Source organism: Candida albicans, chromosome 5 (genome assembly GCF_000182965.3).
Source record: "Candida albicans SC5314 chromosome 5, complete sequence".
Classification (NCBI taxonomy): domain Eukaryota; kingdom Fungi; phylum Ascomycota; class Pichiomycetes; order Serinales; family Debaryomycetaceae; genus Candida; species Candida albicans.
In genome coordinates this window covers 168,665-185,736 of record NC_032093.1, presented here as the reverse complement: position 1 = coordinate 185,736, position 17,072 = coordinate 168,665, and the positions used below count along the sequence as shown (strand labels likewise).

At 34.2% G+C, this 17,072-nt stretch overlaps 6 protein-coding genes across 6 annotated transcripts; 3 read left to right on the top strand and 3 right to left on the bottom strand. All coding sequences in view use genetic code 12, as the record gives it.

Moving 5' to 3' along the window:
* Window positions 1–24: 24 nt before the first annotated feature.
* On the top strand, window positions 25–1,077 carry CAALFM_C500780CA (uncharacterized protein; the record flags this gene model as incomplete). The annotated part of the gene is made up of 1 exon (XM_709115.2): window positions 25–1,077. One exon carries the CDS (start codon window positions 25–27, stop codon window positions 1,075–1,077), a length of 1,053 nt encoding a protein of 350 aa, XP_714208.2.
* Window positions 1,078–1,469: 392 nt separating this feature from the next.
* On the top strand, window positions 1,470–3,836 carry FOL1 (trifunctional dihydropteroate synthetase/dihydrohydroxymethylpterin pyrophosphokinase/dihydroneopterin aldolase; the record flags this gene model as incomplete). Its single annotated transcript, XM_709114.2, has 1 exon — window positions 1,470–3,836. One exon carries the CDS (start codon window positions 1,470–1,472, stop codon window positions 3,834–3,836), a length of 2,367 nt encoding a protein of 788 aa, XP_714207.2.
* A 50-nt stretch (window positions 3,837–3,886) lies between these two features.
* On the bottom strand, window positions 3,887–5,701 carry CAALFM_C500760WA (Rab GTPase-activating protein; the record flags this gene model as incomplete). Its single annotated transcript, XM_709113.2, has 1 exon — window positions 3,887–5,701. One exon carries the CDS (start codon window positions 5,699–5,701, stop codon window positions 3,887–3,889), a length of 1,815 nt encoding a protein of 604 aa, XP_714206.2.
* Window positions 5,702–7,612: 1,911 nt separating this feature from the next.
* On the top strand, window positions 7,613–9,595 carry CAALFM_C500750CA (uncharacterized protein; the record flags this gene model as incomplete). The annotated part of the gene is made up of 1 exon (XM_709112.2): window positions 7,613–9,595. One exon carries the CDS (start codon window positions 7,613–7,615, stop codon window positions 9,593–9,595), a length of 1,983 nt encoding a protein of 660 aa, XP_714205.2.
* Window positions 9,596–9,703: 108 nt separating this feature from the next.
* On the bottom strand, window positions 9,704–10,192 carry CTF8 (Ctf8p; the record flags this gene model as incomplete). Its single annotated transcript, XM_709111.1, has 1 exon — window positions 9,704–10,192. One exon carries the CDS (start codon window positions 10,190–10,192, stop codon window positions 9,704–9,706), a length of 489 nt encoding a protein of 162 aa, XP_714204.1.
* Window positions 10,193–10,964: 772 nt separating this feature from the next.
* On the bottom strand, window positions 10,965–14,714 carry HYR3 (Hyr3p; the record flags this gene model as incomplete). The annotated part of the gene is made up of 1 exon (XM_709110.2): window positions 10,965–14,714. One exon carries the CDS (start codon window positions 14,712–14,714, stop codon window positions 10,965–10,967), a length of 3,750 nt encoding a protein of 1,249 aa, XP_714203.1.
* Between the last annotated feature and the right edge of the window lie 2,358 nt (window positions 14,715–17,072).

The window sequence follows — 17,072 nt, the reverse complement described above, 5'->3', positions numbered from 1 at the left end:
ATCCCTTCATCTCCCATTCATGATATGTTTAGTCCAACAAAGTTATCACCTCGGGCATCAAAGACTTATAAAAAGCGTCCTAAGGGTAAAATACTAGTTCATGACAATGCTTTAGAAACCAGTAAAGTGAAAAAACTTGGAGAGTATCAAGAAATAATTGCCAAACCAAGAAAATCATTAGATCCATTTGATCTAATAGATATTAATCATATAGAGAAAAGCACACCGAGTCCAGTGAAAATGGCAAAAAAACGTAAAACTGAAACTGGTATCAAAGTGGAAGGATTACTTGAAATAAGCGATGATGATGATAACGATAACGATAAACTGAAAGAGAAGGACAAATCTCAGCCAAAGACATTAAATGAAAAGTTTGATTCAAATAACATTCTTCATTCACTTGATCAACAGAATCGGAGTAAATATGATGATGTTTTGAAGAAATACAAAAAGAAGAAAATCCCAAAACCAATTGTATCAAGGAAAGAATTATTGGCAAGAGCAAACAAATATATGGATTTGATACCAAAGATTTTAGGTGGGAAATTAAACACTTCGGTATATTATGAGTATGCTAAAGCTGAACAAATGAAATCGGATCGTGAAACAATGCCAGCACTGGATAAATGGCGTATCAAATGGGAGAAATATTATGGTGGATATTATGGTTTCCAAAGACAATCAATAATAGGAGCATATATTTTAGACAGGTATGAAAAGAAATTGACAAAATTTTGTAAAGATAATAAAACTGCTAGGTATTGGAACATGTCACAATTTTCGACATATGTTTTGGCCAATGAAATCATCATTAGAATGATTATGGAAGATATGAATCTTGATTTTGATAAAGCAGAAAAATTTTGTCTAGAAACTGTTGATTATGGTATTGTTGTGGCAGATTCTATTGAAGTTGATTATGATAATGGTCTTAGTCAAGAGAAAACTACTACCAAAAAGAGTATATCTTCAACCAAACTGAAACTTCTACCCATTCTGTTAAATGCAGATGATAGTAGTAGTGATGAGGAAAGTATATTCCGAGTTGAAAAAAGTGGCAAAACTAGAACAAAATAAGATAGATTAGTATAAACAATTCAATAGATATGTTGATTTATGACTAAGTTATTCTGTTTGTAGCCCTCGCGTGCTGGTCGTTGGCGCGGCAGTAAATGGTTCCAGGAAGAATTTGATGCTACCACTACGAGGTATTAAATTGGTTCCAAGAGGGGAAAAAAACAATTGACTCAAATAGTTTTTTTAAATCGTTCCAACTTTTTAGTAATCCATGAAATATTTTTTTTTTTTTAAATCCATTACTTCACTTCTTGATTCAAACCCTCCGCCCCACTTTTCCTCCAATTAACAATTACAATTATTTCACCATTTTGTTTTCCAATTTTTTCAAGTCGGCGATTAACCCGACAATAAATAAACAATTTCGAAAAGCATTCCATTATTCTATCACTATGTTGAAAAACGATACCGTTTTCACTAAAGATATTTCTTGTACGGCGATAACTGGTAAAGATGCCTGGAATCGACCAACACCACAACCAATCACTATATCATTATCTTTCAGTACTGATTTCCAGAAGGCATCGGAATTGGATAATTTGAAATGCTCAATTAATTATGCTGTTATTACCAGAAATGTAACTGAATTTATGAAATCAAATGAGCATTTAAATTTCAAGTCATTAGGAAATATTGCTCAAGCAATTAGTGATATTGGATTAGATCAATCTAGAGGTGGTGGATCTATTGTGGATGTGACGATAAAAAGTTTGAAATCAGAAATAAGAGCTGAAAGTGTCGAATATAAAATTAATAGAAACACTTTGGGTCAACCCGTTCCATTAGATATTTTCCAAGTTAATAAATTGAGATTATTGACAATTATTGGGGTTTTCACATTTGAAAGATTACAAAAACAAATAGTTGATGTTGATTTACAATTTAAAATTGCACCTAATTCCAATTTATATTTCCATCAAATAATTGCTGATATTGTTTCATACGTGGAATCATCTAATTTCAAAACTGTAGAAGCATTGGTGTCTAAGATTGGTCAATTGACATTTCAGAAATATGACGGAGTAGCTGAAGTTGTTGCTACTGTCACTAAACCGAATGCATTCAGTCATGTTGAAGGTGTTGGGGTATCATCTACCATGGTCAAAGACAATTTCAAAGATATGGAACCAGTTAAATTTGAAAACACAATTGCTCAAACTAATAGAGCATTCAATTTACCTGTTGAAAATGAGAAAACTGAGGATTATACCGGGTACCACACTGCATTTATTGCCTTTGGATCCAATACTGGAAATCAAGTAGAAAATATTACCAATTCATTCGAATTGTTGCAAAAATATGGAATCACCATAGAAGCAACTTCATCATTGTACATTTCTAAACCAATGTATTACTTGGATCAACCAGATTTTTTCAATGGGGTAATTAAAGTGAATTTCCAAAACATTTCACCTTTCCAGTTGTTGAAAATTCTAAAAGATATTGAATATAAACATTTAGAAAGGAAAAAAGACTTTGATAATGGGCCCAGATCAATAGATTTGGATATTATACTATATGACGATTTACAATTAAATACCGAGAATCTAATTATTCCACATAAATCAATGTTAGAAAGAACATTTGTATTACAACCATTATGTGAAGTATTACCCCCTGATTATATTCATCCCATCAGTGCAGAAAGTTTGCATAGCCATTTACAACAATTAATAAATGATAAACCTCAAGAGACAGTACAAGAATCGTCTGATTTATTACAATTTATCCCAGTCTCTAGATTACCTGTCAAAGATAATATTTTGAAATTTGATCAAATTAATCATAAATCTCCTACTTTGATTATGGGTATATTGAATATGACTCCTGATTCATTTAGTGATGGTGGGAAACATTTTGGAAAAGAACTAGATAATATTGTGAAGCAGGCAGAGAAATTAGTCAGTGAGGGTGCTACGATTATTGACATTGGAGGAGTTTCCACACGACCAGGAAGTGTTGAACCCACTGAGGAAGAAGAATTGGAACGTGTGATTCCATTAATTAGAGCCATTCGTCAATCACTGAACCCTGATTTACTGAAGGTGTTGATTTCGGTTGATACTTATCGTAGTAACGTTGCTGAACAAAGTTTACTTGTGGGTGCTGACATAATCAACGATATCTCAATGGGCAAATATGATGAAAAAATATTTGATGTGGCTGCCAAATATGGATGTCCTTATATCATGAATCATACTCGAGGATCACCTAAAACCATGTCTAAATTGACCAATTATGAATCAAATACAAATGATGATATTATCGAATATATAATTGATCCTAAATTAGGACATCAAGAATTGGATTTGTCACCTGAAATCAAGAATTTACTCAATGGAATCAGTCGTGAATTGAGTTTACAAATGTTTAAAGCCATGGCTAAAGGAGTGAAAAAATGGCAAATTATTTTGGATCCAGGTATTGGATTTGCTAAAAATTTGAATCAAAATTTAGCAGTTATTCGTAATGCCTCGTTTTTTAAAAAATATTCTATTCAAATTAATGAACGTGTTGATGATGTAACAATCAAACATAAATATTTAAGTTTTAATGGTGCTTGTGTTTTGGTGGGGACATCAAGAAAGAAGTTTTTGGGGACATTAACTGGTAATGACGTGCCTCTGGATCGAGTATTTGGCACTGGTGCAACAGTGTCTGCGTGTATTGAACAAAACACTGATATTGTAAGAGTTCATGATGTTAAAGAAATGAAAGATGTAGTATGTATAAGTGATGCAATTTATAAAAATGTATAAATATATTTATAGAATAGATTAAAAAAAATATCAAAAAGGAATCTTTTTCTTTATCGGGAGTTGTTACGTTTCCCAACGACAAACTTTTTCTTCATTTTATTACTAATATTTTTATTCCAAACCATCCCACTCATAATTGAGCGATTAAATCCATAAACATCATGAATATCCGAAGTCTCAAATCCAGTAGAAGACTTCAATAACGTGTTTCTTTCCTCATCAGTCATATCGGTTAACCCTTTTTGATTCAGTTTTTTAGTCAATTTCTCTCTTTGCTTAGATACAAATGCTCTACATTTGTTGATTTCATCTTGTGACAAAGAGCCAAACCCATAACCACCAATTTTTTTAAAACAAAGATCAACTAGTAAATTTGCATCAAGAATTTTTTTCGGGAAATTTTGCATAAATTGGAATAATTCAATTTGTTCGGATTCACCACCACCACCACTACCACTACCACTACGACGATTTTGTTTTGTATTAAATTCGGGTGAATCCAGACACATTTTGAATATGGTTAAAGAGAATCTGAAAATTGTTTTCGAACCTTCATACCAAAGTATATCCCATAATCTTAAAGTTGTTTCAATAGGTAGAATCCCCACAAATACTGACATGAACCAAGATGAAGTGACTAATGTAACTGGAGGTAATCTTGATAAAATCTTGTCTTCAGAAAGAGTTTCACCATCGAAATTTTTCCCTAAAACTTGCCATAATTGGGGTATATACTCTTTAACACATAACATTAAAACCCCTTGATCAGTATGAACACCTTCTAGATTTGCCAGATGAACTTTTGGGATAATTCTTTCTGTTAATATAACAAGCATCCAAAATGCTTTTTCTTCTTCCATGAACAATAATAAAAGACCTGCCAAAAAATTCAATGATTGACAATATCCTATTTGTGGTTGATGCTGTGCAAAGGCAACCAATACTCTTCTTAATGACTTGATCAATAATGTTTCTTGTTCCTTTTCTTGTTGCAAAGTTTCTAAGGATGAAAACACACCTTTGATTGATGAATTAAAGTATATATTATCAGGGAAAGTACGATTCAAATCTCTTTCAATGACTTCGGTATCCTTCGTTTTTACATTGTAAGTGGCCTTGACTATCCTTTCATAAGTTCCAACATTTTTACTTAGTTTTTCGTATCCACCAGCATAAAAAAACCATGCATTTCCTCTCCATTCTGGTGGTATCCCGCGACGTATCATTTTCTTAACTTTATCTGATCTAGGTGGAAATCTAGTAGGTATGTTGTTGTTGTTGTTGTTGTTGTTGTTAAAACTTTCTGTATCTGAATCATCTACATGCAATCCATTATTTTTCATTAAAACTAACCATTTCTTCTTTCTTGCTTGAGAATACTGCGAATACAGTTTAAACCATTCATTATACTCATCTAATGTTAGTCCTGTGACAGATGATGTCTTTTTGAATCCATAACGATCACAATCAGACTTTAAGATTTGTTGATCTGTCTCCAGGTTCGTTGGTTTGACAAAACTATCTCTATTGCTCCTTCTTTCCTCTTCACTCAGTTCGCAATTATTAATTTGTGTACTGGAATCATCATTGGATGTCCCCTGCAGTAGTTCTAAGTTGTCTATTTCATTTGTGAATGAAGGGTCTGGTAATTCTTGGTCAATTTCGTCTTCAGACATGCTATTTCTATGAGAAAGTGTTTCGATATCGTATTCTCGCAAAACGGAAAAGTTCTGTGAATAAGAAGATTCATTTCGTTGATGATTTGATTTATCTAATGTGGAAATGTTGTTATTGGGATCTAAAAGCTCATTGGGTGTGGTTGTGGTGATCTTAATTTCTGATGAAACATTCTCAGTTGTCACCATAATTAGCTTTCTTCTTCTTCTTCTTCTTTTGTATGTATGTTTTTCTTTTCCTTGGCAATGAGCAAAATCGAACAAAGTCTCCAATCTATGTATTAATAATTAAATGAATATCTAATCTATATTGTAGAACATTAATATATCTTTCTGGGTTGGAGCAATTGAAGAAATTTGATTGATTCTGTTTTTCCTTTCTATTCTTTTGTGTTGTTTCAGTTGCTAATGACTAGTTTGTTTTTTTTTTAGTTAGTAGTGTTCATACTGCTAAAAAATAAAAAGAAAACATGAAAATTTCACCACAACCGCAAAACCTCTTCTTCTTCATAGTATTTATTTCTGTGGCAATAGTTTATAGGGTTCATTCTAACTGTTCTTCTAATTACAGATTGGAAGTGAAAGAATTGGTCTAGCTTAGGATAAACATTTTTTTTTTTGTAATTTTTGTTGTTGTTAGCGGATTCTGCCCGCAATCTAGATTTGACTCTGTCATTGTCGTAGTAGGAATCAAATGAAAATAAGAATGTTGCACTAGATAAATGTAGTATCCCGTTATTTCAGATAAACAGACAATCTCGTTGTTCAATACAGAGTTGAGTTATTTTCAATCTGGATGTTAATGAAAGATTCTAGGTTTATATCAGAGTTCCATTATACCTAGCAGCAAGATCTTAACAAAAAACCTACTTTGAGTTTACACAATAAATCTGTAAAATTTGCTACTCCTGTGGCTATGTATAGCTTATCGTAGATCCTACAAAGCGAATATAAATAAAATTCAAAGGGAAAAGTTTAAACCACTTGAAGTTTGGGATCATTTTAAGTATTTAGATTTTTCTTGATTGTTATCTGTTACTCCTATCCATACTGGTAAAGTTCTGTGCTTAATGTCACACGACTGAGTCATATTTTTGCACCAAGAAGTCAGAAAGTCCTTACACGCTGAAACTGAGCTAGAATAACTCTGTGATGGTGATTAATTTAACTGGAGTTTTTAGATATGTTGAACAAAATTTGAACAATCGGTATTTGTTCACTGAAACAACCAACAAGTCCAAAAGAAGGACTTAAATTAAAGTCAAAATTTGTGATCTATAATAATACTACTGAAGTTGTAGAAAGATTTCACTGGAAGATGAATTGCAAAATTATTACGAAAACAATTTTACTGAGAAGATCACAGCAAAAACATCAAAAAATAATTTGCTCGTATAACTAAACCCATACACAAAGGAAAGTTTGAATTTTGAAATCGTTACTCTGTGCAATTGTATAACATCTCCAGCTTTCATATAGTTTTAGGTTGATTATTTAAAAATCTCCTGTTACTTTCAGACCAAATATATACTAAAACGTCTACTATAAAATACCCTTAGATATTACGCCAAAAAACAAATGGAGTTGGGTACATTTGGTGTTTGCGGCTTTCTCCTAATTAAGAAATACACGATGTCGCCACACCCACGCACGCTAGATCAAACGGATATACACGGATAATCAAATCGGTTATTTGGGTCATCGTTGTAAAAATGAGTTCCCCTAACATAAGCTATCTTCAAGATATATACAAGGAAAACATTACTGAGGAGTAGGGCTAACACTAGTAGAAGAAGTTATAAAGATTTGTTGGTGGTTATGGTAGTTTGTTTCTCCGCATTAAACATGGTGTTGGGGGAATGGGTGGGCGGGTGGTATACTAGGCGGTGAAGCTGAGGGGTGAATGTGATATTTTTTTTTTCTGTTGTGTTCCTGCTATTGCCCACGTACTAACAGTGGTTGGGGATCTTATTAGACATATAAGTTCGGGTTTATTATTGCCCTCAAAAATAATATTCACTTTCTTTTCTTCTTATTTTTCACTCTTCTTTACACTTCAGAGACATCTATACATATACAACTATTACACTGATAAACGAGATGACAGTTTCCAAATATCATCCTCCTACACCTAGAGAAGTAGAAGTCACACTTGGGAAAGGTGTAACGGGGACTCTTGCAATTCCACTTGCGTTTGATTCCGAAAACCCATTTGAAGAAGGATTAGTCCCTGTAACTCATAAAGCAGCATTAATCTTACATGGACAAGGTGGTCATAGAAATTATTGTTACCAAAAGACATTGGCACATAGATTGGCCAATGAATTGGGTATATTTTCCCTTAGAATCGATTTTAGAGGATGTGGTAATAGTGCAGACAATGCTAATGAATTAGAAGGTCGTACCTTGACTCAAGATGTCGAAGATATCCAATCAAGTGCCGACTTTATTCGTGATGGGAAATTAAACGGTACTGGTATTGATTTAACCTTGTCGTCAATTATTTCACACTCACGTGGTGGGGTTGCCATGTTTTTATGGGCCCAAATTCAAGATCAATTAGGACGAGCAGGTGACCCTAGTGCCATAATTGTCCCTAATTTAGTTAACTGTTCCGCCAGATTTACATCACCAACTGTTTTAGATAGATATGCCGGGTTAGAAGGGTTGGATTTTATCCCTGTAACCACATATAGACGTGGATCTTATCAACAGATCAATTTATCAGCAAGGGAAATTATATCTTTATCGAAACCAGATTTAAGTAAGTTGACGGACTTATCACGAGACTGGTCAGTTCTCAGTGTTTATGGTACTGAAGATGAAATCATTCCCAAATATGATAGTGCCAATTTTGCCAATGCGTTAAATAGAGGTCCATTATCACATACATTGAAATTGATTCCTGATGCTGATCATAATTTTTATGGCCACAAGGAAATAAAGGCCGATGATGAATTACATGAACTTAATCCATATAATTTACCTTTGAAAAATGGCAAACGAGTAAACTATAATTATTTGGTCACTGATTATATAATAGACTTTTTAACTCCAGAAATGGAATTACAAAGATTTATTGCCACCAGTAGAGATATTGGTAGAGTTGCTAGATGGAAAAATGTTGATGGAGTCAGTAATTTTAGAGATGTTGGTGGCTGGAGAGTTCATGCTCCCACTTTCAAATTAGATACAATCAAAGGGTCCGCCAATAAAAACCAGAATCAAGATCATTTGGTATATTATGTTAAACCACATTTTGCATTCAGATGTGCTAATATTGCTGGGTTGACTGAAACTGGACTCCAAACTTTACAAAATTTAGGTATCAAGGCAATATTTGATTTACGTTCCGATGGAGAAGTTAAAAATGATGGATATCCAGATAATTTATCGAAATATGGTATTGAAAGAATCCATTCTCCAGTTTTCTCTAATGATGATTATTCACCACAAGCCATAGCTATCAGATATACAAATCTTATGACTTGTTGGTCAACTTATGTCAACGTTTATGAAGACATGTTAGAATTTGGAATTAATGCCTACAAGACAATATTTGAGTATATCAGGGACGTAAACCAACCATTTGTATTCCATTGTACTGCTGGTAAAGATCGTACTGGTATGCTAGGAATGTTGATCTTATTACTTGCAGGTGTTGATAGAAACACTATCGCAAAAGAATATGAATTAACTACAGTTGGATTGAGACCAGATCATCCTGTCTTGAAAGGAAAGTTTGAAGAAACAGTAAAGAAATTGCGTGAAAAATTGGGTGATGATGGATCTGGAGGCATTGAACAAATAATTTCTCAAGGCAGGAAGAATTGGAGTATTGAAGAAGATGGGTTCCGGAATTTAGTCAGTTCAAGATATGAAGCCATGTTGGCTACTATTGGTTTATTTCATGAAAAATATGGGGGGATTATCCCTTATTTGAAAGATAAATTGGGTTTCACCAGTGATGATATTTTGAAAATTTATCAAAACATAGTTGTTGCAGACCCACAAAACATGGGATTTGAAACTAGTGCACAAATAAATTGGGATCATAGAACTACAGAAAGAGCCAAATTCTAGAAAGGTGGATCAGAATTTTCAAGAAAGAAAAGACTTGTATGTTGTTGTAGTAATAATACTCTTAAATAACATTCTAATAGACGTTATATATATATATATACATTGGATTTACATAATTGGTAATGGTCTTTGTTTGAATATCACTTTTGCTTTAACTATATCCACCAATTTTATTAATTCCTCTTCTTGCTTAAATTTGTTGACGTTGTCATTATTGCTATCCACCATCATCTCATCTTCGTTTTTCAACGGTATTCTCAAAACCGCTAATGGGGTTGATAATTTAACAACATTACCTAATAATCTTTGAGATTTACCAATATAAAGTGTCACTTTACTGTTATCTTTTTCATCAAACACTAAATTCCCAAATTTTACAGCATGTTGAATTTCATTAATCGTAATAAAATTATTTAAATATTCATGATCTTCATCAGTTTTAGGTTGACCTTGTGGGAACTCATTAGGTAGATTTAATTCTCCCTGTATTTCTAATAACATTAGACCATAAGGTGTAAATATCAAATCATTATCATTGGTTGAAGGGTTGTTTAGTATATCTTGAGCAGATGAACAATCAATGGTGGCAGTTGGCATTGGATTAAAAATGGATAAAGACGTGATGGGAGAAAGGTTTGTTTTTTTAGTAAGAAGAATGTTTGCCAAAACGCGTCTGAAAAATCTACACCGATAAATACTTTTCGTGTTTACCAAATAAACTAGTGTAACACCATAATTATTCTAATTCAACTGACAGTCAATGAAATCACACAATTTCTAATTCATTTATTTTATCAGTGATATTTGTGAAATGTGTTTATTGTGAAAAGAAAAATTTATTTTGGTGATACTTATTACTATAGAGAAGTTTTTTCCTTGATTATATGTGTAAATGTTCCGAAACAATATCTTTATGGCATTGCCAGTTTACCAAAAGTTTGGCAGTTACTTACAGCTCTCTTGAATAAATTTTACGAATAAACAAATAGACAATATATTTAATACAATCTCATATACGTAGAAGTAATGATAGTAATAATACATACGAAACAAAAGTAACCATAAATTATTAAACAATTCAAGTTTGACAAAATAATAATAGATAATCAAATAAAATCAACAATTAAAGCATAAAAATACAAAAATAAAAGCTTTAACCAAAATACATTATCATTATCATTAAAACAATGACACCGAAATCAAGAAAAATGTAAAAACAAATAAGCAAAATCAATATCAATATTTTTGCAATAAAAATTAAAAACCGAAAAAAGTAAACCAAATCATATAGTTAAATGTAGCAAACTATTCTAATTTGACTGAAAATGTAAATCATAATAAAAAGGATTGACCTATCATTTTATCAAGCTTACAAGAAAACAACAACCATTGAAGACAACACACTCAAGGTAAGTACTTTTCCATTAAGTAATTTACCAGAGCCATTGGTATTTGGAATAACCATAGCCGACGCGGAGCTAGTTGAGCCGGAGTCAGCACTTGGTGATGGAACAACCGAGAGTGTAGCGGCAGGAAGAGCACCAGCACCATTGTTAGATCCATTGTTGGCACCTGATTCATTACTTGAGCCTTCGTTGGATCCATTGCCTGTTCCACTAACAGAGCCCAAGTCACTACTGGATCCATTACCAGAACTGTTGTTAGAGCCATTGTCGGAATTAGAACCACTATTTGAACCATTGTTAGAACCATTACCAGACCCATTAGCAGATCCGTTAACAGAGCCTGAGCCATTATTAGATCCATTACCAGAACCATTATCGGTGTCACTGTTCGATCCAGTACCTATTCCATCACCTGAACCATTATTAGAACCATTATTAGAACCATTATTAGAACCATTGTCAGGACTCGAGCCGTTATCTGATCCATTACCTGAGCCGTTGTTAGATTCCCCACCGGAACCCGAGCCATTGGTAGTTCCATTATCGGAACCATCACTAGAACCGTTACCCGAGCCATTATCTATTCCATTACCAGAATCTGACCCACTATTAGATCCATTGTCAGTATTGGAGCCATTGTTGGAACCATTATCAGAACCATTATCAGAACCATTATCAGAACCATTATCAGAACCTGACCCACTGGCAGAGCCATTGTTAGAAGCATTACCAGATCCATTATTGGAGCCATTATCCGAGCCATTATTGAATCCATTACCAGATCCAGAGCCATTATTTGAACCATTATTGGATCCATTACCAGATCCAGAGCCATTATTTGAACCATTATTGGAGCCATTATTGGAGCCATTATCCGAGCCATTATTGGATCCATTGCCAGATCCACTAGTTGGGACAGGTGTTTCAAGACTATTTACTGACTGTGTAGTTGTGGCATCAGTAATTGAAGACAATGATGAATCCACAGTTTGGGTAGCTGAGGTATCTGTCATTTTTGTTGATGATAATGGTTGAGAAGAATTTCCATAATAAGGTGTAGATAAACCAATTGAAGAACCACAATTCACATCATCTCTCTTACATACAACAGGAGGTTCAAAGGTAGTAATGGTGGTAAATGAAGAACCAGATTGACTAACGATACCAGATTCAGTGGACACTGACCCATCGGAGTTGGTGGTAGTCCAGGTGGTAGTGTATTCAGAAGTAACATCTGGGGCAAATGTAGTGATAGTTGTCAATGATGTGCCAGATTGACTGACAACACCAGATTCAGTGGAAACTGATCCATCGGAATTGGTGGTAGTCCAGGTGGTAGTGTATTCAGAAGTAGCATCTGGAGCAAATGTGGTGATGGTAGTGAATGAAGAACCAGATTGACTAACGATACCAGATTCAGTGGACACTGACCCATCGGAGTTGGTGGTAGTCCAGGTGGTAGTGTATTCAGAAGTAGCATCTGGAACAAATGTGGTGATGGTGGTAAATGAAGAACCAGATTGACTAATGATACCAGATTCAGTGGACACTGACCCATCGGAGTTGGTGGTAGTCCAGGTGGCAGTGTATTCAGAAGTTGCTGCTGAAGCACTAACTGAAGATGTCCCAGTAGATGATGATTCAGCGGAAGATTGTTGTGAAGATGACTCATTGGTTGAAGATTGACTAGCAGAAGATTGACTGGCTGAAGATGGAGCAGCAGAAAATTCACTAGCAGACTCACTAATAGCTGATTTAGCAGATGATGGTTCAGCTGAAGATTCACTGGCAGACGATATTTCAGCAGATGATTCACTAGTTGAAGATTGTTCACTAGCGGATTCACTAGCTGGGGTTTCACTAGCTGGGGTTTCACTAGCTGGGGTTTCACTAGCAACAGATTCACTAGTTGAAAATTCAGAAGCAGAAGATGGAACAGCAGATGATTCAACAGAAGATTCACTGGCAAACAGTTCACTGGCTGAAGATGAAGCAGCAGACTCACTAACTGATGTTTCACTGGCTGATGATGGTGCAGCTGATTCACTGGCTGAGGTTTCACTAACAGCAGACTCACTAGCAACAGATTCACTAGCAGATGATGGTTCAGCAGAAGATTCACTAGCAGACTCACTAACTGAGGTTTCAGTAGCTGAAGATGGTACAACAAATTCACTGGCTGATGATGACTCGACAGAAGATTCACTGGCCGATGATGGTTCAGAAGAAGAATCACTAGAAGCAAATTCACTTGAAACAGATTCACTAGTTGAAGATTGTTCACTAGCGGATTCACTAGCTGAAGTTTCACTAGCAACGGATTCGCTTCCAGATTCACTTGCTGACTCACTAGCAGATGATGGTTCAGCTGATGATTCACTAGCGGATTCACTAGCAGATGATGGAACAACGGATAATTCACTGGATGAATAGTCACTAGTTATAGATGGTTCAGCTGAAGAGTCACCAGTAGATGATGGGAAAGCAGAAGGTTCAGTGGATGAAGAATCTGGTTGACTAGAAGAAGCAACAGTTTCAGAACTACTAGATTGAGATGTAGTTGGGAAAATTGATGTAGTAGTAAACCAAGAACCATTTGAATCGGTCAGAATATCAACAACACCAGTTTCAGTCAATGGGTTACCAGCAGAATTTGTTGTTGTTATTGTGGTGGTGTACTCAGTTGGATTTGTTCCTGGCGCGGTAGGCACGGGTTTACAAGCAATCTTACAAGATGCGGGTAAATTTCTTGATGGAACAGGACCAGAATAAGATATTGAGCCTAAAATGGTTGATGGTAAGCCAGCACCATTATCAGTGACAACACTAAAAAAAAGTGAATAGTATCCAAGACCAATATTAAATTTTTGACTGAGCAATCCTGCTCTCACCGTCAAAATCCCTGTGTCAACATCGTAACTGTATGCAGGATTGGGAGGGATCCCCACTGCTGGAAGAGTTATACCAATTTTATTACCATTACCAAACCCATAGACATTGAATGTTTGAGTGCTGGATACTGCTTGTACAATCATTGAAGATTTACTATCTTGTAAATAAAAGTTTTGAGTAGTAGCAACTGGTAACACTGCGTTGGAAATATAGATAGCAGAGTTTTTGTTAGCAGTGATACAACCAGACCCCTCTATTCTTGTTTGTTGTTGATAAACTTGATTATATAAACAAATTTGACCATTATTGGTGATTGCTCCCAATGGGGTACCAAGATTCAAAACCCCGGAACTTCTTTGATTTTGATAAGCAACAATCAACCCATTGTTGGTCCAACTGGCGGCAGTGAGATCCATAGTACTTGGCAATACACCTGAAGCAGCAAGATACATTTCACCATTGTTGGTGAATGACAAACCTATCAAATTATAGTTTGAAGCTGTCAACGAAGCACGAGAATCCAAAGAAATAACCCCATCATTTGTGATCAGGTCAAGCAAAGACGTTAAAGTAACTTGAAGGGCCAAGAGTGGAGATGTCAGGGAGATGTATAATCCACCACCAGATTGAACGTTTATTTTTCCAGCAAATGCCGTTACAGCATTATTGATAATGGACCATGAAGCCCCCAGGTTGACAGTGACTTCGCCAAGATTCACACTAATAGTACCACGATCAACTCTATCTTCAGTGATAACAACAGCTAAAGTGGAACTGATTATTAACCACAAGGTTAAAGCAATTCTTTTGAACAAATGCATTGTGGTTTTGCTTTTATTCGGGTATGATATTAATGAAAAATTTTGAAAGTTTTAGCTATAATTCTACACTTCGTCTTCGGTTTATATATATATATATATATATTTATTTTCAAGATGGAATTGTTAAGAAAAAAAAATAATGGGCTTCAACCAAGAAACAACCTCCAAGTTGTATGTAGTTGAGTTAAATAAATTTTAGCCAATATCGATATTGGTACTGAAACGTCGACTCTAACTCTGTAAAGATAAAAATGATGCAAAAAAAAAGTGATAATTACGAACACATAAGGCGTACAAGGTTTATGTTTGTGAATTTTATCAACTGTGCATACAGACTTTCGTGTTTTAATTTGGGAATTGGTTCTTCGAATTCATATTTCTGTATGACTAACTACTTGTGGTTGAAACCTCGTTTTCGGCTAGATTAATGACGAAAGCAACAAACATGAACTGTTTAGGGTAACAAAGAAGAAAGAACGAAAACAAAAAGAAAAAGAAAAAGAAACTAAAGCTAGATGGTCTAAATTTGATTGTAACAATTACGAGAAATAGCGGTCTAGATTTCAACATTTCATTATCCGCAAAATAAGTAGATTATACAGTATGCAGAAGTGATAATTAAGTCCAACCAAGTGAACTTTAATAAATGTTAGATTTGGTGTGTGGTGTGGATAATAAATTTTGTTTTTATTTAGAGATTTAATTAATTCAGAGACTAGAAATTATACATTGTCCTGGATAGTATCTATACAATTGTTGACCTCTCAAAAAAAAGAACTTAGTTATACTTAAATAAACTACACAAGCCCTGGGTGCTGTTCAAGGGTTTAGGGTAGTCCTAAAAAAAATCAATGGTTGGTAACCCTTGATTGCGAAAAAAAAAGTTTCTTATTTCTCAGTCTTTCTGAGGGATGTGACATTATTATTATTATTAAACATTTTATAATTTCTTGTCATTATCTAGTTTTTTGTTAAATATTGTTTATATTTTACTAAAGCAACAACTCTTGGCAAATATTACTTGTGCAGAAATGGTACTGAGCAATAACCATGCTGCAGTGTCTAATTGAAAAAATTCTGTTGCGTCATTCATAAGTTTAGCTAGACGATTTTGTAACGGATTAATTCTGCGAATACATTTTTCCACTGCAAAAACTTATCGTTCTAAACTAATTCAAGTCTATTTTAATTTACAGAAAAATGTGGTGGTGATGGCAGAAAGGAATTTGTTTATGCAAGTTAAAAGTTTGCTAAAAAATGAAAAAGTGTCGATCAGCAAAGAGTATAATAGCAACTACTACCCACATGGACATAAAATTCAATTGAAGTATCTTATTTCTTTCATTTGTGACACACTTTTGAAGTCAAAAAAGTTCAGAAGTAATACAAAATCAAAATGAGAAAAACTTGAAAAATCTTTATAAAATGGGATTTGATCACGTAACACCATATAGTTATGTGGCTTTCTATTGTTGTTACTACCCTCTTCAAGAAGAAAAGAACATTTTCAGTCTATAATTTGCCCAGACATAAGAAAGAAAGAATAGTTTTTAGTCAATTTAGATGAAATTCAATTCAAATGTCTCACAAACCTGGTTAAAATTTTGCTTTATTTTTCAATTGGGGGAAAAGGACACCAACAACGCTATCACAAAATTTATTTTGTTGGTTTGATGAGATCTAATTGATGAGATCTAATAGATAAAACAATAGTAAATTTAAATATGGAGTTTAGACCAGTTGCGTCTCTAAAAGATTGGTAGTGGAAAGCGTTTGATATATCCGCTTATTTGTTTGTTTTTTTCTTAGCAATGGTAATGCCTATATTTATTAACGTGGAAGATAAATCTTCTATTTTTGACAATTACAGCCACCCTTATATGCATCGAACTTTTTTTCTTTTTTTGGTATTGGAAATAAAATATTGAACTTCGGCTATAAATGACAATAAGCCCTGACATGGTGGAAAATGGTTTCTGGAAGAAACAAAAAGCTGGACGTATAAATCCGCCTTCACAAACTTTTTGTGGCATTATCTCAAATCTTCATGTACACCACTTTTTTTTTGTGTGTAAGATATTAGTTAAAGCTTGTTTAATCTAATTTGCACCTTCCAATTTCAACTGATAGCAACTGTTGCAACAAATTCTTGGAATATTATCACAAAATTAAACTATCTCTTTAAACAAAAAACATATGAGAGAAGGAGAAAAATCAGCGTTAATGAGAAAATGAGGCGGAACCGGAGGAGAAAGAGAAACAGGGAATTGAGAGATAATCGATTAGTGGGGTTTTAGTGATATTTTAGTTTTCACTTTATATTATGTATCAACACTAAAGCATTTATGAATTATGAAT